Source organism: Hypomesus transpacificus, chromosome 12 (genome assembly GCF_021917145.1).
Source record: "Hypomesus transpacificus isolate Combined female chromosome 12, fHypTra1, whole genome shotgun sequence".
NCBI lineage: Eukaryota > Metazoa > Chordata > Actinopteri > Osmeriformes > Osmeridae > Hypomesus > Hypomesus transpacificus.
In genome coordinates this window covers 7841951-7864926 of record NC_061071.1, presented here as the reverse complement: position 1 = coordinate 7864926, position 22976 = coordinate 7841951, and the positions used below count along the sequence as shown (strand labels likewise).

The following is a 22976-nucleotide window of genomic DNA, read 5'->3' as shown; positions in this document are numbered from 1 at the left end:
TATCTCCTCTCGTCATCTAACGCTTTGTTTTCTTTTCAAATTGAACAAATGTTGTCATTTAAATGCCTGGCAATGAGGCACATTGTAATTTATATTCTTATTTAAAAGAGAGAATATCAAGGCATATGTTTAGACAAATGTTATTTTGATATCTGAATCCCTGTGGACCAATTCTCTGAAGAACTACCACATGCTTCACATTCATGCATATGAATTCATTGAGGAGTTCTCTCTGATAATCCATCTTGTAGACCTCAACTTCCTCAGTTCATCCCCTCCCCCGCTTCCTCCCTCTGTGTGTTTGCCTGTTGCAGCTATATCTGCCAATGATCTCTCTGTTTTCTACCCCCCCACCCACACACACACAATATTCCTCTTCCACAAAATGCACACACACACACACACACACACAGGCACACACTTATGTATTTCTCATTCTCCCTCAACGTCCCCCTTGCAGATTGTGTGAGTTTGATTGGGGCATATTTGCATTAACAAATTGTACCGGCTGTTAGTGTGCCACAGAGCTGCACACCCAACCTCCCCAGTCTGCGTCAGCCTGGCTTCGACTCTCGCCTACACAGGGATGTTCTAGTGCTGGCTTCCCTCCGCGGGCGGCCTACTTCCCTGTCTCTCTCCTTCCCTCCCCTCCATCCAAACCCCACTCCAACCCCCACCTCCCTTGACATGCTTGACATATTAATGCTGGTGGAAATATGAACACATTCAATGCTTGAAATGCCAAGGATTACCATTCTCCGATGTTCATTTGGCAATGAGAATTTTGTGTAAAATTCTTAAAAGGCAAACGGGCCGCTTTGCTATCTCTCCTTTTTTTTTTTTCTTCTTTGAAATTGGTAGTTCTATTTAACTCGGAAGCCTATGCCAAATTCAAATTTATTTTGGAAAAATATCCATTGTGAAACACCTGAGAGCTGTTGAATAGGGTGTTGTGTTGGGAGATTTGATTCCTGCATCAAATGGAGAAATGTCCCGATAGGTACATTCATAGGTTCTGTACCAAAGCGGTGCTTCATGAAAGCTCTTTTTCCGGTAAGTTAAAAACCCACATTATAAACACAAAATACAGTATCAATAATATGTCAATTCATGTCTGCTGGCAGCTGATGATCTGAACAGCATCGAGTTTTTTTGTGTACACACCGAATTAAAACAGATTTGCATCCACACACCATAGCACAGTAGATACTGAGCGCTGAATGAATCCGCAGATACAGTGACAAATATATATTTAGTTTCAAGTTGTCAAGTGGCCGTACAGTTTCCCAGGTGCCAAATAGTTTCCTAAGGTGATTCTTTGAACACTGCGTTTTGAAATTCATGTCAAAGTGCAATCAAGTTGTGCCAAGCATCGACCACCCACACTGGCCAAAGCCTCTAGTAAGTAAAAAAAGAAAAAAACTGAAATGCCGCTGCCACATTGTAAGACCATTTCGTTCTCTACAGCTTTCTTCCTTTCCTGCAGAGTGACCTACAGAGCTGGCAGGCTTTGAGCAGAGGGAAGTCAATCAGGCTTTGAGCAGAGAAGATCCTTGGGCAAGCGGAGCCTCGTCTGTGTGGGGGTCTGCCAAAGATTCTTACTGCAGCGGGGGGTTGTCAGCACAGGTTGGCCTGACACTGGAGTCAGTTTCAGGGGTTGCTTAGGCAATGAGGCAAAAGCAATTTTGCTAACTCTGTCGTAAAGACAGACAGGGAAAGTGACTTTGGGGAGTTAACAAGCTCCCACAAAAGACAGGGAGGAGGACAGAAAAATACAGTGTATATATGCAAGAGGTTTCAGCAAATTCAAAGCGACCTATGAGGACAAACAGTGTTTGTAATCACCTTGCGAGCAAGCATTTATGTTATTTTAGGGCTGCGGCTCTGTAACGCTATCTAACAAATTAAAGCCTCTCTGCCAAGGTAAGCGGGAAGCGAAAGATTTCTATGACTTGTCCATTTCCCCCACCCCCCCCGAAGTTCAGAAGTGGGTGTTGTCATTTTGGGTTAAGGAGATGGTTTCCACTGAGCTGGAGAATTGCAAATAGCTCAAGAAGAACATTTTCAAAGACGGGGAGGAAAGCCGAGTCTAAATGAAGCAGGAATATTATTCCCTGATGGGTTATTTCTCATGTGATGAATCCCACCGTAGTTCGGGTCCTGAGCCGTCAGACACTTTGAGCACCGGAGAGCCAGTGATTCAGAAAATGCTAAGTGAACTAAATGCCCCGGCTTCTGTCACAGGAAGAAGGATGAGCGTGGCAGCATGTTGTACACTCTCCTGATCTGATGCTCCTTTATAAAAGACGTGTGCAATGACCTGACCAGTGGATTATTCATGTGCTGTATATAAATGTACAGAAGTGTCTACCTTATACATGTGCAATGTATTAAGTAATGCGTCAACGCTCACTGTGATGACACTCCTCTACATAAAAAGGTCTGGTTCTTATTATGAACACATGCAGTCTCCCTGAAGGAAGGGCTAAGGATATTTAATTACTATAAAATGTATCATTCTATAAAAGCTATGAATACAAAGAGAGAATCATTTGGGTAAGTGTGACTTAAAGACTGTGCCTCAAAGAATTGTTTCATGTTTGCTTGTGAAAACTTTCTTTTTAGTTTGTGATGCTCTGACACGTTGAGTGGGTAAAGTGTATTTGTAATTACAGGAACACATCTCGAACAGTTCCACAAACACTACACCCTGTGTGGGTGGTCAGCTTTTTTTCTCTTGGTAGCCTGCGACCATCTTCCGCCGACATAAGCGCTGCGCCACTGATGCAGCTCTTCAGTGCACAATGTGATGATTAAAATACTGAATCAAAGCAACATAGCCACAGCCCAATGCTTCACGTCTTTTTCAAAATAAAACCAGAATATGTTGTCAAGTTTTGTTTCATGCAGGTGACACGTGTTCCGACACGTGTTTGCCCCAGGTGGCTGTCTGAAGCACCATTGTGCTAATACAACAAAGAATGATCAGATGTACAAAATACCATCCGTTTCGTTTTTGAAATTTCTTGAGATTGAAAATTTGTATTTCAATGTGAGGCATAATTTTGGTGGGGATGATATGCTTGGTTCACTACTTTCCTACATTATTGATCCTCCATTTGGGGGCTAAGTTTACAGTACTATCACATACTCAGAGGCACACTTCCATATCCAATATATTATGTTGTTCTATTTAGTAAATATGTAGAAGCCACAAGCTAATTTATTTCAAAAGCAGGCTGTGAATCAATAAAAAGCTTGAACTTTGCCTTACATCATACTTATTCAGAGCATCCCTCCTGTGCACTGTTTAATGTTGTTCTTGCTTGTATAACCATGCACTGGATCTGGATGTACATAATGTACTGTTTAACTTGGTGGAGAAGTTTGTCTTTATTCAACAAACAATTGGACGGTGTCAAAAGGAACACAGCACTTTATAACATCAGCACTTTTCTAGAGATTCACCTCTAAATCCTGTGTGTTAAATTGGAAGAGGATGTACTTAAAGTGGTATTTAGCACTTCAAGCGAATAATGTGAGCATCAGCAAAATGTCAGACTTTTCCAAAAATCGCCCTGAAAAAGGGAAAGACAAAACACAACCACTGTCAGTCAAAAATAAAAGGGCTTGTTCAGTAGACTGTTCTTTTTATTATCTGTTTTTGCCATCAAGGCGTGTTTACAAGACAGCTCCTTATTGTATTTCCTGATCTTATCCCTTGCCCCTTTCATTTCCTCTTAGTGCTTTTCATTTAGCCTCACTGGGACTGAACGCAACTCCTCTGCCAAGCCCAGTCAAAGCCCTGTGCTAAATATCCTATGACCAAAAGTCTCTCTCTCTCTCCCCCTCTCCCCCTCTCTCTCCCTCTCCCTCTCTCCCTCTCCCTCTCCCACTCCCACTCTCTCTCTCTTTCCCTCTCCCTCTTGCCCTCCCTCTCTCCCTCTCTCCCTCTCAGAGTACCTCCCTCTCTTTTCACTTATAGCTGAAGAGAGCAACTGGTCCTCCAAGGAAATATAGTAGCTGCCAACAAATTCATTGAATTTGTTGTACAATTGATCCCTTGGAGGCTGGTGTGGGGTGGAGAGCAGAGGGGGGAGGGGAGACAGGGGAGGGGTCATAAGAGTAGGGAGCCAGGGTTAATGTGGGGGGCTGGCTGTGCGCCTAGGGATCCTGATTGAAAATAACGCTGGAAAGTCTCAATTTAAATAGATTCAACTCAACCCCGCTTCCTCCATACCAATCTCCTCATGCTTTGGTTAAAGAGGGAGTTGCGTTTAGGGCCCTGGTGAGAATAAAATACTTTAAATAGACGTTCCAGAGCCCCCGTTTCAAGACTTATAGGTTTAAGATTATTTGCGATTGGCTTCGCTCTCCCTTTTCTTACTGCTGACTCAGTGGGTGAGGGTTACTGGGCATGCATCAAAAGATCAGCCCTATCAATTCGATAATGAGGCCTGCCAGAGGAATAAAACACTGTCCTATTGTGTCATACTGAACACAGGTCTATCGTACGTGAACATGCTACACGTAGAATAAATCTGCTCACTCAAACAATGTCTGCACATCCGTTAGAACCAGCAACATTTGCATTCATCCTGTGATTAGTCCAGTTCACACACCAGTGAAAACGCATTTCACAGAGCAGAGAATTGGCTATGGTACGTAACATATAAAAAATTCTCTTTATCTAGGATTTCTGTCACTTCTTAAAGGGTTTTAGAGATGACTGCTGTCATAGGATATGTAGAAGACGTAGGCTAGATGTCGTACTAAAAACTGCAATCAATACCTGCTCACGTAAGTCAACCACCTTGCAGCCATTTTGTTATCTAGTATCTGACAACATACATATTGTGTGCATATGTACACGGCCGCACATGTCATTTCGCTATTAATACACATGTTACTTTATGTCAATGCGTCACAATGACTTTCTGAATATAAATATAGTACAAAGACAGTTTGCATGACTTTACACAATCTTCTGAGCTTTTGGGGTCAAGATGTGTCATTTCTTTCATTTTTCCTCTTTCTTTCGTACTTCTAAGAACTAATGGTAATGTTTTGCTCAGTTGGACCAAATATTTTTCATAAGCCGTAAGCGTGAAGAGATACAAGGGGGACTCATTCATAAGCATATTGCTGACTTTCAGACATATTGTGGATATCTTCAGACAGATTTGATCATGAAAAGGATGAGTGCTGACCTATTGTAGTGCTATGGTGATTATTTAGCGACTATAGCTGGCCCAAGCTAATCTCACCATCGATTTAAAACTGTCTAGCCACTGTTCCACTGTTGGTATATCAAGCCATCAGTGGTTCATTTCATAAAGTACTAAAACCATTTGTGCTAATCGGACGAGGCTGTCATCCACAATGGGTACTATATTACTGTGACTGATACCTTCAACTTTAGTTGACAAGGAAGTGTTTGAGAATGTAACCCAGCTTGCCAGGGATGTGGATTTCATGATGAATGTGGAAATAGTTTGACAGTACAGGTAAAGCACCCACATACATGGATGAAAATTGGACGGGACACAAGGTCAGACGAGCAAATCTCCTGGAGACTAAAGGGTGAGGATATGGGAGAAGGTAGAAATGGAAAGTTGCTGTTTTGTTCTTCTAAGATAGCTTTGGCAGGGCTACAAAGAAGTACCTCTGTGGATTCGAAAATCCCCTCTCCCTGTGCTGTGTTTGAGTGGTCGCAGTTGAGCTGTTCACTCCAATTCTACAGGGCTGATTGGAGGAGTGATGTTGAATCCCTGTTGTGTTCTGCCTGACTATCTCTCTGAGAGCTTTGAAGTACCCCCCCAGACCTCTGGCAATCCATAGGTCAGACATGGTGAGAATCATAGGTGGAAAAATAGGGACAAACACATGCCCACACACACGTCATGTACTGTACACAACCCATGTGTCTTGACATCCTGACCCATAGCATCTCAAAGGCCATCTTTATGTGTATCGGTTTTTCATACATCTCATACATCACCATTCTTTGCCCATTCAACCGGCTAAGTCCAACATTGCTTCCATTCTTCCTCTCACTCCACCAGGCTTCAATCTCTTTTTCAGTTGGTATTGTGAGTAAAATCTCAATGTTACTGTGTGTAGTTGAATATGCAGCCTCACTGCTGGCGCCATATTTTCATGCCCCATGAAAGTGTGTCTCCCCTATGCTTGTGATATTTCATTAGCATATACCTTCCCCTACAGTAACAGCAAAAACTGTGAATTAATTGCTTTGAGTGCCATGGCCATGAGTGCCATGTCAAGCAAATTGTGTCAAGATTAAAATACATGTATTTAGCTCAAGCTAACACGGTATTTCTGGATTGCTAACGAGCTATCTGTTACAACTTACTGTATTTTCATGATTTGATTTTGATAAGTGTGATTACTACTGCTAAGGTTGTTGCATATTTTCAATGGGTATGCACATTTTGATGGGATGTTTACTAATAGGCACCAGATCAGCCCCAGTTCTACACTGCTTTGACTGGGGGTCACTGAGAAATGTTGGGGCAAAATCATTTTTTTCACTGAGTGTGCATTATGTAGAGAGTACGAATCAGTTTCAAAATCACCCCCACCCCTTCTCTTAAAATAACAAATTACTATTGGCTTACTACTCCTTTGCGCAAAATTGTACTCACCAAAGCAGCTGGATCACTCGTGCACAATTGTACTTAGCAAAGCAGCTGGATCACTTGTGCGGCGTTCGGTGATTGCAAACTTCTGTTCGACCGTGCTGTAAAAGTTTTGTTAAAGTATTACAATTGAGTAAAGTGCAACCGCACAAAGTTAAGTAGCTAGTTAATTTTTGAAGATAGCAAATGTCCATACCTACTGTGATGATAATTGGCTGATCATGTCCAAATCTTTAGGTAGCTACAATTGTAGCGTTTATATTTAGTATTAGCCTAAAGGCTACGAAGTATAGGCATAATTCATTGTGGGGTAAAGCTACAGTTTTTCTATTTGTGAGTAATTAAACACCAAAACCTATTTTTTTGAGTGAAACCCCTGTGCTTAATATTTCCAAATAGCTGACCTCATCAGTCCTTGCCTAAAATATTTGTTGTTTGTTTGTTTTGTTTGGCGATGGTGGTAGTACAACCTGACGCTATTAGGCCGAGTGCTAAAATATTTGAGTAATGTGTGACCCGTACTTACAATGGGTTGTGTATTATAACACATAATAATAATAATACAAATTACTCGAGTGTCCAGTGGGGACTCTGGGCTCTGACTAAAGGAATGAATGTAGACAGTTGGGCGCACAATGATCACAGTGCAGCATAATCATGGAAGATTTGTTAACGAGTGGTCAGTGAGTTGAGCAGAAGACCAACTGGAGAATAACAATAATTAGCAATGGGTGTCATTTGGCAGCCACAAAATTAATGTTCATAAAAAATCCACCCTCCACAACATTTTGTCGGAAAGTTTTTTGTTTTTATGTGAGGGGCGGCTAGGGCTGAAATTGGAGTGAACTTTTTGACTGGCTATTTTAAATTAATTGATTGAAATGAGCAACATGGACAACAGCCCCATATCCGGCGGGGGCTGTGCCTCACCAAGCCCAATTGGATACATTTAAATGTATAGTCCAGGCCCACACTTTTTTTAATAACCCAATTAGTGTTAACCAAAGGCACGGGATTTAATGATTGGTATGCACGTGTAAGATAATGAACAGAATGTCTTCTCATTTCTTTGTTTTGATTTTGGGGGGATTAAAATGTGGCAGGGTCCTCCATCTAAACCTCCAATTTAAGAGCTTCTGTTTTACATTGCATACATAAAGACTGCAATTTACTGCAATTGTTTCATCGTTTTATGTTTTCTGCAGCAGACCCATAGCCCAAACTAATGCTTATAGCCTGTTGATCTTGAACACTGAAATACTCAAATCAATAGTTCATTGAAAGTGTCTCTTTCAACTTTTTTCTCCGTACATGTGATTACAGCACAGCTGACCTGTGAAATCGTAAAGCCAAATGCATATTAGCCTCAACCAACAACCCCGGGTTGTTTGAATCAATCTGAAAATGCAGTCAGCACGCCAAAGCAGTAGGCGGCAGGGCCTGGAGTGAAAGATACCATTCATCAACTCGAAGCCATGGTTTTGCCTGTGCACCCTCCAAGTAACATACTCCAGGGTGTGAATGTGAATATGTTGCAAGACCCCTTGAGTAAAGAACAGTGGGAATGTGTGTTCATGAGTCAGATCCACACCCTGGGCACAGCGAACATTGGCTGGTTCTATGATCGAGCTGGTAGAGCAGGCAGAGCGGCAAAGCTCGTGTGACGAGCAGTAGGAGAAAAAGCACATGCCCGTGTCTTGTTTACATTGTCTTGCAAAGTATTGTCTTTCCCTGCCACTCGCTAGCTTTTGCCACATGGGTGTTGAAGGGTTGGTAGTGATGCTTTGTGCTTAAAGTCATGTTCTCTGGTCACAACCCATACTTTATTAGTATGTCTACAGCACACTCTACTGGTGAGCTGAACATTGTATGAGTCCTCATTCACCTTCCACCTCACCTTGTACTGTAAGGACATTTATTTTTATCTTCCCTATTATCAGGAAGGGATGTATTACTATTTCAAATCAATAAGCATTTCTTGCCAACGGATTCTATTTTTGTATTCAGGTCTCTTTTATGTTGTCTTGTGACATAGTCTTACTCTAGGTCATCCTGACTCAAAGACAAAGCCCAGAGGACTACTTAGGGAAAGTAATCTTGATGTCTGAGGGAATGGCTATTACACGGAATTGAAATTAATCTCTGTCTTGTGTAGTAAATCTTTGTTAGGAATTTTTAAATCCCCTTAGGTTGTTCGTAAAGAACCATGGTTTTACAGTGAATTTCAGTTCAATTATAGTTGTGCATGTTTTGTTGTTATTTGGACAAAGAGTTTGAAATCCGGCTTCAAAGAAGAACCTGTGATGTCTTCAAGATGACGTAAGTATGATTCACGGGAAAAAAACAAGTTCACACACACACACAATCATAGAGGGATGATTATCAAAGTCACTCTCTGACAGGACATGATTTAAAGTCCTCCCTGGGAGAGTGCTACCTCAACATATATCCAAGGGGAATCTGTGCAGGTAATCCATAAGCAATTAGCTATCCCAGTCATATCTTCCAAGTTGTATCCTGTCTCCGCTGCACAAACACACTGAATCTTGTTGTTCCACCTTTTGGGTCACAGAAACTCTCCGGCAGTTTGAAAAATGAAAGGGAGTGTGCTGTTTCAACTCGGGGTGACTTAACAGGCTCCCTGCTTTTTTGGCTTTGGAGAGTCAGCATCTATTTCACAGCAAGGGGTGTGTGGCCTGTGTCTATGTTAGAAGGAGAGCCAGCAACTGCTCGCAAAGCTTCAACTCGAATAAACCACTCTCAACCTGAAGTGACCCCTTGGCGCCAAAAAGCTCATCCTCAAGTTTTAGATTATTGGAGAAGGAGCTGAACAACACCTTGGTGGGACACTCACTGTCGATGCAGTTACCATTTAATTCATTGCTTTATCGCCTGCATGGCTCGGTTGCTACCTTTTTTCCCCCAATTACTTGAAAGCAGAAAAGTCCTTGCAAAATTGGAGTGCAATAAATTATCATCACATAATTAGGCCAAGCAGTGAAAAGAGGGCCTGTCCAAGTAAGTTTCAACCTCACTGATGATTTGATGATTGAGGGCTGCAAACTAATTGGTTTTTCTCTTGGTTGTCGGGCTAGAATGGCCTGACTGCAGAAAAGGAGTTAAGAGAGAGAATGGGGGAAAGAGGCTAACAAAAAGGAAATTAAAAGAACAGGTGGAAAGGAAATGTGAGGATGTGAGATGCAGACGTAGAGAGGACGGGGTTGGAGAAATACAGGGCAAGAGGCAAACAAACCCACAGAGAGAAATTGCAGAATTTGAATTTGACAGCCATTTGAATGTTCAATTTCTGTCACAGAACATCTGTGACAAAGCCTTCTCATTTCAGTTTCCAGTGGGAAAGGAGAGTGTGTATGATTCAAGAAAGAATTTTTAAATGTTTCCTAAACCTATGTAGGCAATGGAATGGCGCAGGATTATAAGTGATGGAGACCAGCATATGACATTTTGGCATTTCTCTTCTCGTTCCAGTATGTCCAGACCTGGTAAGGTTGAATGGCATGAGCCAGTAGTGTGTGTCAAGGACCCCATTAACTTCACCTGGACCATGAAGGCTTTGACTCGCTCTATGCTCTGTGTCACTGTACCATGTATGTATGGCAGAAACTCTCAATTGACCATATCTTCCCTTTCAAATAATCTAACAGAGGAGGAAGGTAAAACATATATTTTGATGAAATAGCCATGTTCAATAGCATGGCACTGATCTTATGGACTACTCCTCTCAGCCCATTGATTTTCTCCTCATCCTTTTTGAGGTACTTCTGTCGTTGCCTCTAATTGCTTGCCGTGGTCTGATCTATCAGCGACACAGTTCGTCTGCACACTCTTCATTACGCGGCATGAGGCACTCGTTTTTATGAGGCCACAACGCAGGGAGGTTTTGATTGGATGCCAGCAACATGAGTCAGAGAAACGGAGCGTGTTTCGAGATGGAAGAGCCATGTAGTCAGTGAGTGACATCACTTATGTGGCTCTGCTGTCCATTTCTTTTGTTTCCGTTGTGGTTTTGCGTGCGATTCTCATGTGTATTGATTCCTTTCACTGATGCTAAGGGCAAAAACTACAAAATATGTTGTCGCTTTGTTCTGTATTATCACCAGACACATAGTCAAAGACTTGAGATTAATTATGGCTCTACTGATGCAATAGATGAACCGTTTCTTGATGTTTATAGGGTTGAACATACATTTGTGCACACACAGACACACACGGACACACACTGACACACACAGACACAAACAAACACACACACACACAGACACACACACACACACACAAACACTCTCACACACTCAATGGCAGCCTTGGAGAACCAGACCCATAAATAAAGTGATCTTAATTGCATATTGATTTGTGTAGTTTTACAGTTGCTCTGGAACATTTAGCTTGTATTTTGAGCATTTCTGCTTCATGGATTGCAGACAAAAAAAAAGCATAACACAGTCGTGTTTACTTCGTTGTTCTATGATCATTTTTCTTTTACCTCTACTGACCTCTGCTGGACAATTACAAAGCTAGCTCATCTTTTAGGGTTTAGGGTCGCTGTACGTGAGGAGGATGCATATTTTCAGTACAGACAGACAATGTCTGTTTATTGCTAAATACTACAATAACCCAGCATATCGGGATTCAAGCATACATTGTTTCTCAACCCGGAATGTTTTCCAAAGCAGCTGCTGGACTAATGTTGGCCAAACAAGCAGCCCATAAGGGAAATGTCAGAGTGCTCCTTGTCAGTCCTGTCTTTCACTGAGCAGTAATTAATGTGTCAGGTCAATTCAAGTTCATTGACACATGCACACACACACACACACCGATTGGCAATGACCAGTCATGTATTTAGTTATAAAAGGAAGGACTCTAGTGAGTGTCTTTGTCTTGTGCTCTATGTTGTTTTGTGGAAGCACCGGTGAGTAAGGACCTGTGAGTAGAGGCGGTAATGGCTGTTCACATGGCAGCCCCTGTGAAACATAACAAAAGCTGTGAGTGGACCAGGATGAGGTCTGTTTTCAACAGGAAGTTCTCAAGATAATTTCAACAGCTTTAGGTCTAAACTTAGGAACACATCCTTGACTGGGCAGTCAAAGACCATCTCTGATGCAAAACCACAAGGACATAAGGGACACACACACAGTACTTCTCTTTATTGAACCTTCAACATTTGCTACTGAAGAATTGCACAGTGAAGAAAGCATTCAGAACATGTCTCCTGAATAGTGTCCACAGCATTCATATCAACATTTTGAAGATAATTATGGAATATACAATTATGGAAACAAATACCAAACAATCTGCATGAAATACAAAGAAACATATTGCCTAAATATTACCCCAAAATATATTTATGGCTAACTGTTATTTTGTTTCTTGTTTGACAGCACAATGACAAACTGTGAAAATACCAAGGCTGTCTTGTACCTTCTCCATTACTGATCCATGATCCAATGAGCACCAATAAAATAAAATATAAACAATTTTACAAAATCAGGTGCTTGTGATTAGTGGCCTAAATTCTCATACTACCTGTGTTGGTGACCCCTGGGGTCAATACAAATTACTCGAGTGTCCAGTGGGGACTCTGGGCTCTGACTAAAGGAATGAATGTAGACAGTTGGGCGCACAATGATCACAGTGCAGCATAATCATGGAAGATTTGTTAACGAGTGGTCAGTGAGTTGAGCAGAAGACCAACTGGAGAAATATATAATTAGTTTATCTGGAAGTTTGGAGGAAACTACATAAATTCACATGAACATGCATGATTAAACAACCAAAAATCTATCTGACTGAACTAAAAACAATGGGACAAAAAATAATAATATTAAAATCCCTACCTTTCATTTATTTGATATCTATACAAGTACACACTTTGTAGGAAAGACATCATTGTCTTGCAAAATGTATGGTTGACACAAAACAGTTTACACAATAGTTTAACAGAAAAAAAGTAATTGCACAAAAATCAATTTCCCTAGAGTTTTCATGTCTCTATGCTTCCATCCACCGAACACATCATAAATAATGTATGAACAATGTGCAAATGCAGGGAAAAGTATTCATGGAAACAACTGCTACTATTTTCCAACATACGCTTAAATAATGTGACTATCAAATGAGCACTCGTAGACTGTCAGTAAAAACTCATGGCTACTTTGGCTCTTTATTAATGGAAATGGGTTACAAACTATGATGCTTCATGTACAGCTACTTTGGGTGGACTCCTCCTTTCCATACCAACTGTGATCCATGGTCAGACCCAGGGTGGGGTGTGACCCACCCTTGTCCAGCTGGCCCAAGTGCCAAGGATGAGATGAGGTGGAGGTTATCTGTAAAGGGTTCTGGCTTTTATCCAGAGGGCCATCCCTAGTCAGTCCACGATGGACCAAAGTGCCTTACAAAGGGGGCAGGATTGGGAGGTGGTTCATTAAGTAGGGTGGATGGGGCTTGGGGCCTATCAAACACAGTTTGGTTTGGGCCTCTCTGTCTCAGTCTTGGGGCTCCAGGCCTTCCAGGTGGTCTGGGATGGGCAGGCCAGTGAGGACCGTCAGACACTTGTTCCACACGTTGAAGACGGGGCACACCGGCTGGGCGAAGGACACCCGGAAGGTGTGGAGGTGCTGGGAGCCCACCGCGTCGTAGAAGGCCAGGGTTCCCACGTCGTAGTCCAGCAGGACCCCAACGCGCCGCAGGTGGGGGGAGGGCTCGATGGCCATCTCCTTGCTGTTGTGGCGGACCACCCAGGAGTTGTTGCAGCGGCATAGGACCCAGGAAGCGGAGTTCTTCCCAATCCACTCGTGCTTGGGGGCCGACTTGTAGGCAATCCCCACCGCGTACCTGCCAAACCAACAAGCTCTGTCAGCCTGCGATGTGCTCCAAACAAAGCAAGCCCTTTTCCATCTTCATCAACGTGCCTCATGCATCATCGTTCCAACACTTAAACCTTTCCGACCGAGCAATAAAACACCAAAAAGGTGTCCGGTACAATCAAGCATTTCCTTCGAGAAACGTAACGACACCTGTTTATCAAACTCACCACGTGCTTCCTCCAATGAGAGCCTCCCAGTAATGGCGTCCGCTGTCGATGTAGACGTTGGCGATGACGCCGTAGCTGCTCTGGCTGGTGAAGCGGTCCTGGCTGTGGCCCTTCTTCGACGTGCTCTCGTCACGTTCCACCGTCAGGTTGTCGTGGGAAACCTTCAGCTTCCTGTGGGCAGACTTGGGATCGAGCTTGAAGGGCTGGCCTCGGGGGAAGAAAAAAACGAAGAGATAAGCCGTGGGCAGAGTGGAATTCAGGGATGCAGTTTACTCATCTGTTGGTGCAATGTGCTTTCTAAGCCTTTTATGCTACTTTGTCAGATAAAATGGCAAAGATGAGCATGGCTTCAGCAGTTTTCCCTGGTATTGACTGCCATGCTTTCAAATGACATTCCTGTGCAATTTCCACCAGTGCTCGCAGTCATATGAATTGCATTTCTCATTGTGTCTGTGTTGTACTATGGGATAGTCCTATTTCTTACTGTTGGTCTTCAGTGTCCCAGGCTCGCTGCTACGGCTGCCAGCCTGATTGATGGCCTTGACCACAAAGATGTACTTAGTGCCACTCTGCAGGCCGTGCACGGTATAGTGGTTCTGTTTTATGTTGGGCACGATCATCCAGCTGTCCAACGAGTTGCACAGGCCTGGGACAGAGATAAACACACACCCGCACTTAGAGTTCAGTTATCACACAGAAGTACACACAGAAACATCCACCCACCCACACACACAAGTAACCTCAAATAAAAAAATTAAGGCGGTTCTCCATAAGAGACGTTATTGTCATCGTTTCCTGCAGCAAAACAACACAATCATCCCAATGCCAAGGTCAGCACCGTATTCCGAACCAATATCAACATTACAAACATCACAGTTCAACGGATCCCACATTTTTCCCATCGGGTAGCTTTTTCCGGTCAACAGTACTCCCTATGACTGCAGATGAAAGTTGCCTTTAGGAGGGAATAGGAAACGTTTAATAAGAGCCACAGAGCTAACAGTCAGGTCAGAGGTGTGGTCCTCGAGCAGCTTCTTCCTCAATGTCAGACCACCATAAATGTTCCAAGTCCACACAAGACGGAAATTGGATGGGTGAGTAATGAGACCATCCACAGACAGGTCCCAGACCATTTAATGGTTGATATCAGAGGCGGCATACAGTGTTTATACAGTAATTGTTTAATCTGAAATGACTTTCAAACTGTTCTGATGTACCTGCACACTCAATGTCGATAGTGGAATGGAAATCAGCAGAAATATTGGATGGAAATGAAGGAAGGCGAGGTCTTGGGGTTAGTGTGTGGGTGTAACCGGGGGAGACCATTCACACCTCACTAGCTGCATCCCCATGTGTGTGTCTGGGTGTTTGTGTTTGGCTGCATCTTCCTGATCTATGAACGTTTTCCTGATGAAAGTCTTCCTCTTTAAGGGAAGTTTTTCAGACAATTGTAGAATTGATTGATGAATATGGATCCAATTATTTTATAGTATGACAGTGTGAAGGGGCAGGGCTATATCTGCCTTCCTTTTGCATCTCTGGAATGGAAGCCATTTCAAATTCCCCGGGAACCAGCACCACGCTCATGTGCTTCATAAGAAAGCTGAAAATGTGAAGATAATTCAATTGGTCTTTTAAAACATTTACATTTTGGACACTTTCTGGGATGTATGACTCAAAACGTGGAAGTCTGTCTGCCACCCATCCCACATCATGCGTTGTGATGCACTGTTGAGATGTGACAGTGAAGCCAGCAGCAACACCTTTGTCCTAAGCTCTGACATGGCAACTGGATGTGAAACCAAACCGTGAAGAAAACATGTAGGAGGGCGTGTGTGTAAAAAAAATAAGCAAATGTTGACCTTTTTTAAAAAAACACCTTTGTTTAGAATTTTTTTTGAGGGCAAGAATGTATCGATTGCAAAAAAAGACCGTTTGGTTGCATCTTTGGGTATGATTTACGTATGGAAAAATGTGTCAATAATTCACCTAAATAAACTTAGTTTTGAGCTATAAAGAATCAGAAGATGTCCTCTTGCCCTTATTGCACATCCTCCTCAGTGAAGCATGCATGTGATACACTGAGAGATGTGTGAGCCACAAGAGAGTCCGAGCCCTGATTCGTGCCGTTACTGTAATCCGCTCAGACTCCACTGTCCTTGCCTGATTCGGGTAACTTGGCCCTGTTGGCCTCATCGACAGGCACACAGAGAACTGATGCCTGCTTAGGTTGGGAGTCTGTAACACTGAATACGTTGTCAGCTGTGTGCTCTGAGCCCAAGAGCATTGGCAGACACATTGAGACGGGTCTGGCCAAGAACAACAGCCTTATTATTTGGATCTTTTTCTATGAATAAAGAAAACAAAAAAGTAATAGAGTTTCAAGAGCAGAGAAGCAGCGTCTGCAGAAGCAGTCTGGGGTTTATACGTATGTGTGTGCATGCATGTATTTGATTTTGTACACAATTTATGTCTGTGTCTCCGGTGGCAACAAATGTGTCCACAACAACCTGGAGCAGTAAATACTCACTGACAACGTTGGCCAGGCCTGTGAAGATGGCATACTGGAGCTCGTAGGACACAACGCTGAATTCGTCGTCGGACGTCCAGTGGACGGTTATGGTGTCGTATGAGGCTGTGCACAGCTCTTCCCTGATGGCTGGGGGACTCGGAGCTGCAGAGTTGGTGATTCAATAAGGGCAGGGTAGGGAATCGTTATGCAGGCTTCGTTCTTCAATAGCCACAGTCCTGCTAACAGTCATTTGCTGGCGAAGATGAACTGTTATTTCAGAGACAATGGCGTCTTGCTGAGAGTGAGGGGTAGTAACATAATATTGATTGCAATGCCTCTATCTTTTAACTAACAACCATTCACTACAGAGAGGGCATGTGAGGATAGAATAGTGATTTAGTTGAAAATCGTTTTCATTCCGCTCCCCCCACCCCCCTCCCCCCCGCCTTTCTCTTTCTCTCTTTCTCTGTCTCAGTGACTGCACATTGGCGGATGATTCACAGTGATTCATACAGTGATCTGGCCCTCAAGCTAAGCCCTCTGCCTTCACAAGAAAACAAAAAACAACCTTTTCTCCATGAGCTTTCAGAACATGTTTACTTGATCCTCTCTTGTACTCCTACCTTAGTACAATCTGTTGTGACAAATTTGGTTTGGTTGCATGCTGATACATTCCCTAGCCTATGCTTTTTATTGGCCAGCACTGGAGAATTTTCCCATTAACACAGCTACAGTATTCATATCTCGACCAAAGTTGAACTTCTCATCAAACGATTATAAGCCAACTTTATTGGGCAGCACTAGAAATGGTAGTACCTCCTAACCTTGCTTTTCAAAATGTGGATTTACTGTACATTGTTAATGGATCTGACATTAATAAAATGTCTCTCAGGGTCTCTGTACCGGTTAGGTAGTCCAGGTTCTCCAATAGTTTCTTCTCCCGGGTGAAGTCCAGGGCAAACGTATCAAACGTGTCCGTCAAATTGATCTCTGGGATCAAGACCTGAGAAGAGGCCGTCGCCATGGAGACCCTAGCACAAAATAAAGAGGATTCAATTTAACCATGGGCCATTGCTAGTTTCTTGTATGCATTTTAGATGGACACGGTGCTACTGTTTTGGTTTGGAGACATCCCAAAAGAGAACCAGTAGTGTTCTGAATTTGTTTTGTACTGTCACCTACATGTTGTGTTTGTGATGTGATAATTCAGTTGATGCTGATCATCACAGCCCTATGGCATACCGGCATACAGGTGGATTTGAACCCACAACCTATGATCTGCAGTGTAAGGCTCTACGACTGAGGCATACCTATTCCCCATCTCCTTCCTCACCTGTCTGTGATGCCCTTGGCGCTCTGGAGAAAGCGAGCATGGTCGGTCTCCTTCAGAGTCTGATCAGCCTGGGTGATGAGGGAAGACGACCTATCGATGCACTGCTTACAGTTGGAGATCTGCTGGGCCAGTTTCCGTAGTCTCACCGTCTGAAGGCATGACGTGGGAAATTGGGGATTGAAAGATGGATGGAAAGAATGGGTGAGAGGCGATTCAACCGGGACCTATCTCAGAGGTACAAGATTTATCTGGGGTTAGCTGTCATCCCATTCAGATGATCCGATCAAAGCCAGACACGCTTTCTAAGATTTGTTTTGCTTTCTCTTCCTGCTTGGGGCTTTTTCTTGCTCCTGGGGAGATTTAGAATGAGAGAGGCTGGGTGGGTTGCAGATGAGTCACTGAACAGACACTTTATTCAATATTTTGGGAAAGTTACTGCTTACAAAGTGTTTGGGGTCTGACACAGGTAATTCTGGTGCTAATAAGCCCCTTGGATTTTTCTATAAGACTGGTCACCCCTCTGTATCCAAATCTGGTACTGTACATACCAGAGGCAGAAACCTCGCTAGAATGTCTGACATAGCAGCAGCAAATCAGCTTAAAGGAGTTTCCTTCAGCTGGTTTTCATTTCCCCTCTAAAGGCCACCAGTGGAAGGCACTGGCCTCTTCTTGTTTCTGTGAAACAGAAAGTGGATCGGACAAGTGAAAGCATTATGGTGACGATGGCACCAGGTCAATCAGAAGACGAAGAAGAGTCGGAGCCATTGACCTATTTAGCACAGCGTCCTATACCTGCAGACTGTCTTACAGGTGAATACAAGAGCAAACTGTGTGGCTCAGCGGTTGATTTGTGAATATTCAACGTGTCTGTGAAGTATCGAGAGCACACCGGCTAGGGAAGGTAGGAAGGAAGGGAGAATAGAAACAGGAGAGTTCCATCCTCCACTGGATTTCTGTTACTACCCATCTTCTGTCTCTGTCCAGTTGTGATCATCCTTTAGACTACCAGGAGGAACAGGACAAACACATATGAAGATTCATCAAACGCATGTTTAATAAATGTGTCTGAGTTGAAAGATGATGTGTCCATGTAGGTCAGATGATTCTAGTGAGTGACCACAGTTCGAGTGTACCGGGTGGAACCGCTTGGGAGCGAACAGACGGTGACTTTTACAAAACATCCCAGAGCAGACTCAGAACATATGGCCGCCAGCTCTCCCCCAAGTTGTTTGAGGAAACTCTGGAGGAAGAGGATGTGAGGAGAGAGATGTGTTCACGTCTGCGATCTCTCACCTTTCCTTCCTTGATCTTGGTGCCAATGAGTTGTCTTCTTTGTTGTATGATGTCAATCAGAAGATCACACTCCTCCATCAGCTTGCCTTCCTGTCTGCACGCATTGACCTAATAAACAACAATGGTAAGAACCACATTGGAGTTTTTTGTGATAAAATCCACAGAAAAGTATGTGTCATACTTTGTGACAGTACATTGTCGCTGTATTTGCAGTGGGAGACTAGTCTTGCAAGTTGTTATCTCTGCTATCTTCATACTACAGTCTCTGCTATCTATGTGCCAAGTTGCGTATTAATAGTATCTGCTGATTGTCTAACACACTGTTAGTAAATCAGATTATTTGATCTAAACAGTCCTCTTTACAGTTACAGTACCATAAAAGCTTTGCTAACAAGTACACTTTTTACCAGTAACAAGCATTTTGCAGTCTGTTTTATTTCTTATTGAAACTGATTTCTCAGTGGCTGTATTAGTGTTGAGGCTAGGCCAAATGTGATGAGGGGAGTTGTGAAAGAGCGGATTGTTTGAGTGTTGCTGGACCAACGAGGTGTTGTTGTGGCCGCTTTCTTGCATCGACAGGCTTTTTTAATAATATGAATGGTACTCGTTCAAATGCTCACAGATCTGTCTTTTCAGCAACACTAATTAGCTCCCTGGACCTGAAAGTATGTTTTTCTGGTTTCACTTTCCACTCATATGATTCAAAGGATCATGGGTAAGTGCTATCTTTCTCCATCTGTTTGGCAGAGGTGATTTGGGGATTTTATTTGAAGTGAACCATCCAGAGCTGTATCTCTTCTGAATGCATTTAATAGCTGTTGGCTCGAATGTAAACCTTCAGTGAAAGTGTTCTATGTAGCTTTCAAATCCACCGGTCTCCAACTATCTCATTCGAAAAAAGAACAGACTCTAACCCTTCTTTCCAAAATAGTTTTCCCAACCCAAACAAATTGAAAACTTTCTCTTTCCGTCTCTCTTTCTCTGTATACACGTATAGACATGTGTAGACATACAGTATACATCAGAACAGTCAACATTTACGGGCTCAGCCTTTGGCCAGGAAAAGAAGGATGTGACACGTCAGTGTGTGTCAGTGGATGCATTCAGTGAATCATTCAACCCCAGGGACATCTGGCTCTGGAAAAGGGCAACGCAAAGCCCTTTTAAAACTTTCAACATCATGTGCAGGAGATGTACTCTGTGTTTCTGAAATATTCAAAGGTCTCTCCAAAACACAAGCATGGTTCTTGTGTACTGTCTCAAGTGCAGGATCCTTCCACCTCCACGCACAGTGATGCCAGCATGAACCCTTTTATTAGAAACCCCCCAGGGTGGATGTGGTGTGATGACGTTTACGCGCACGTCAAATTAGAATCAACAGATTTGAGCTCATTTCAGAGCTGCACAACAATTCTCAGCTCGCCCCGCAATGTTCAATTAAACATGCAGATGACTTTTGGCTGATTAAATTCTCTGAGCAAAATCAACACATGCATGAATGAATACACTCACACACACCACAATACACTCTAGACTAGGCTAGTTGGGTTATTAAACTGGTTATTTTAAAGTGTAAACTTGCTGTGTAAAAATGTGCATGCATCTTGCAACCATCTTGCAAGTAAAAGGAGGAGTAAAAGGACAATTCTGTTGGTTTTTCTTCCTACTTTATTCATAGAGACCCATTTTTTTTAAGGAAATGTTAACACTGTGTAAAAGGAACACAACGATATTATTTTGGGGGTAGAATTTGAAAGTGGACCAGCGCTCTGTCCTCAAGTCAGATGTCATCCCAATGTTCTGGAAAATGTGGCCATGCAGAAAGTTCATATATCAAGCCAAATCTAGTGCGGGTAACGTTGAAATATTTCGACATCTAATGTTTCTTAATATTTTTCTTCCTCCCTGTCTTTTCTTGGTAGTAATTGTAGTTCTTTGGCCTGATGACTAGTCCTTGGTTAAACTATGAAGTCCAGCTCTCTAAGGGGCCTCTATTTATAATTCATCACAGAGAAGAGTCTGTTTTCTGTAGACAGATAATGTTGGTCAAGATGTCCCTACATTGGTTCAGTCACATACAGGACATAGTCTTGTTCTTTTTCTCATAATGAAACATCTGACTAAACAGACTTGACTAGACTGAGCTTTAAATTTCACCAATGACTTGCTGGTGCTTTAACTCAAATGAAACAATTTGCATGCAACTTCCAACTTGCACCTTGTGTTTCCTTTTAATTGTACTATAATCACATTGTGTATTACAGTACAGCGTTTTAAGAGACACTTGTGGTAGTTAAACTAAATGTAAATAAAAAGTGACCTCAATCTATTGCATGTTACGTGAAAACAATGCACAAAAGGCACACGACCATCTAATAAAGACTTTTTTCTTCAGATTTACAAAAATGACAAAAAAGAGGCCTATTTAATAATGTACATGTTTTACCCTGAAGTGAACAGCATGTTGTGACTGGCTCATGACATGTCATCTTCCAATATACCATAATGCTACAGCTTCATTAGCTTGCACGTCGGTTTTAGGCAGTCACATGTCCTGTGGGAGACTCACCTCGACGTGCTGGCATGTTTGAATCAGCTTCCCCATCAGAGACTCCAGCTCGTTGTTCCTTTTAATTAAATTTCTCAGGTTGGAGTCCAACGCTTGCTGGAAAAATGACAGGAAGACATACATCGTTGATTCTAGAAACAAAATCTGATCAAATGACTGCACATATTTTCCCCATAAACAGAAGAACCCAATAGGCTGAGAAGCAACCTACCACTCTCAGAGACAAAAAAACAACTAAGTCGAGGCAAACAATATCAGACGTTCTACACCAGCGTTAAGATAGCAAAGAACACAAAACACAAGATGGAAAATCCCCCTTCCATCCCGTTTCTTCCCTCCGCTCGTGCTCACATCCATAGTTGTCACATTGACTTTTGGGGACATGGCCAGACATCCACTAACCTCCGGGTGATGCCCCTCGTCCCGATAGCGCCTCATCCTGACCCTCTGAGTGTCTGAGCAGAGAGGCTCACAGACGACGACTGGGAGAGCCACTCCGGGAGAACCAACCCATGTGTAAACCCGGCCGACCGGCAAATTAAGCGTCAAAAGCGCTTCTCTGACAGAGTAGCTACCTATCAACGGAGTGTCTTTACGTAAGTGCCTTTGCCTTAGCGTATCCAGCCCCTCTGCCTAGCAACAAGCTGTCTTCTTTATTTCACATTCCATCATATTATTGCCCAACCGACCATACTAAGCCACAATGTGATGGCGAACAGGGATTAAAAGAGAACTGCCCCATGGGAAGAATTGTAAACAACAGCTGAGACAGGGAAATGAGGGTCGGAGGCGGGGGAGTCTGCTTGCCAATGGTGGGGGGCTTAATGGATGGCCTTAATACAACAATGACACAAAACAACACAAGGACTATAGGGAATACAGCATCATCAAAGGTTCTAAAAATACACTGGGCAAATGGAGGAAGACATCTGTCAGAGAAGGAGCTGCCGACCGGCACAATGAACGCCCCAAGGATTCCAAACACACCGGGGTCCAATATGTGCGCAGTCAGGCCACTGGCGAGTGTATGTCCTGATATAATCTGTATGGCGACTATTGACAGTTGCCAAAGGATCCTGTCACCCTGTGAGGATTGATAGTTGGTATTAAGGTCACGGGAATTTGATGTACGGCAGCCCATCGTCTAGGCTTCAGTAGATCAGCGTGTGTGGCTGTTTTTCAGTGCTCTCAATTACAGAGAACTTTTGAAAAGCTTTGAAGGCATTTGAAACATTTATATGTTTTCATTCTATGAATGGCAACATCAGAGTGAGCCATTTACTGGATGGAAATAATTGGGAAATATAGGACAGTTTGGTGACTCATGAGAGTGTGCTACCTAAAAGGAAACGATAAGCAATACTCAGTTGCTTCAGTATGTCATATGAAAGGTATAAATTAAAGTGAATGAAGACAGTTTGACAGTTGAAACTTTGTTCAATGGGTTGAATCCCAAGCCATCAGATTTGTCCTTGTATTCCATCACAGCATGAGATTCATTCAGCATGCAATTACAGTCCACCCTCGTTTCCCAATCACACCTAATACTAAGTCAC

The 22976-nt window shown here is 42.9% G+C and overlaps 1 protein-coding gene across 4 annotated transcripts in view; it reads right to left on the bottom strand.

Annotated features, from left to right (window-relative positions):
• Positions 1 to 11809: 11809 nt before the first annotated feature.
• Positions 11810 to 22976, bottom strand: part of LOC124474666 (E3 ubiquitin-protein ligase Midline-1-like) — a 32661-nt gene continuing 21494 nt past the window's right edge. For all 4 annotated transcript variants that reach the window (XM_047031032.1, XM_047031028.1, XM_047031030.1 and 1 more), the window contains exons 3-10: positions 21421 to 21516; positions 18852 to 18959; positions 17559 to 17707; positions 17129 to 17256; positions 16244 to 16387; positions 14198 to 14359; positions 13714 to 13921; positions 11810 to 13514 (exon numbers count right to left, since the gene is read on the bottom strand). In XM_047031032.1, the coding sequence (XP_046886988.1) occupies positions 13166 to 13514; positions 13714 to 13921; positions 14198 to 14359; positions 16244 to 16387; positions 17129 to 17256; positions 17559 to 17707; positions 18852 to 18959; positions 21421 to 21516 (1344 nt within the window). In that variant the 3' untranslated portion in view covers positions 11810 to 13165. The remainder of the gene's footprint in view (positions 13515 to 13713; positions 13922 to 14197; positions 14360 to 16243; positions 16388 to 17128; positions 17257 to 17558; positions 17708 to 18851; positions 18960 to 21420; positions 21517 to 22976) is intronic.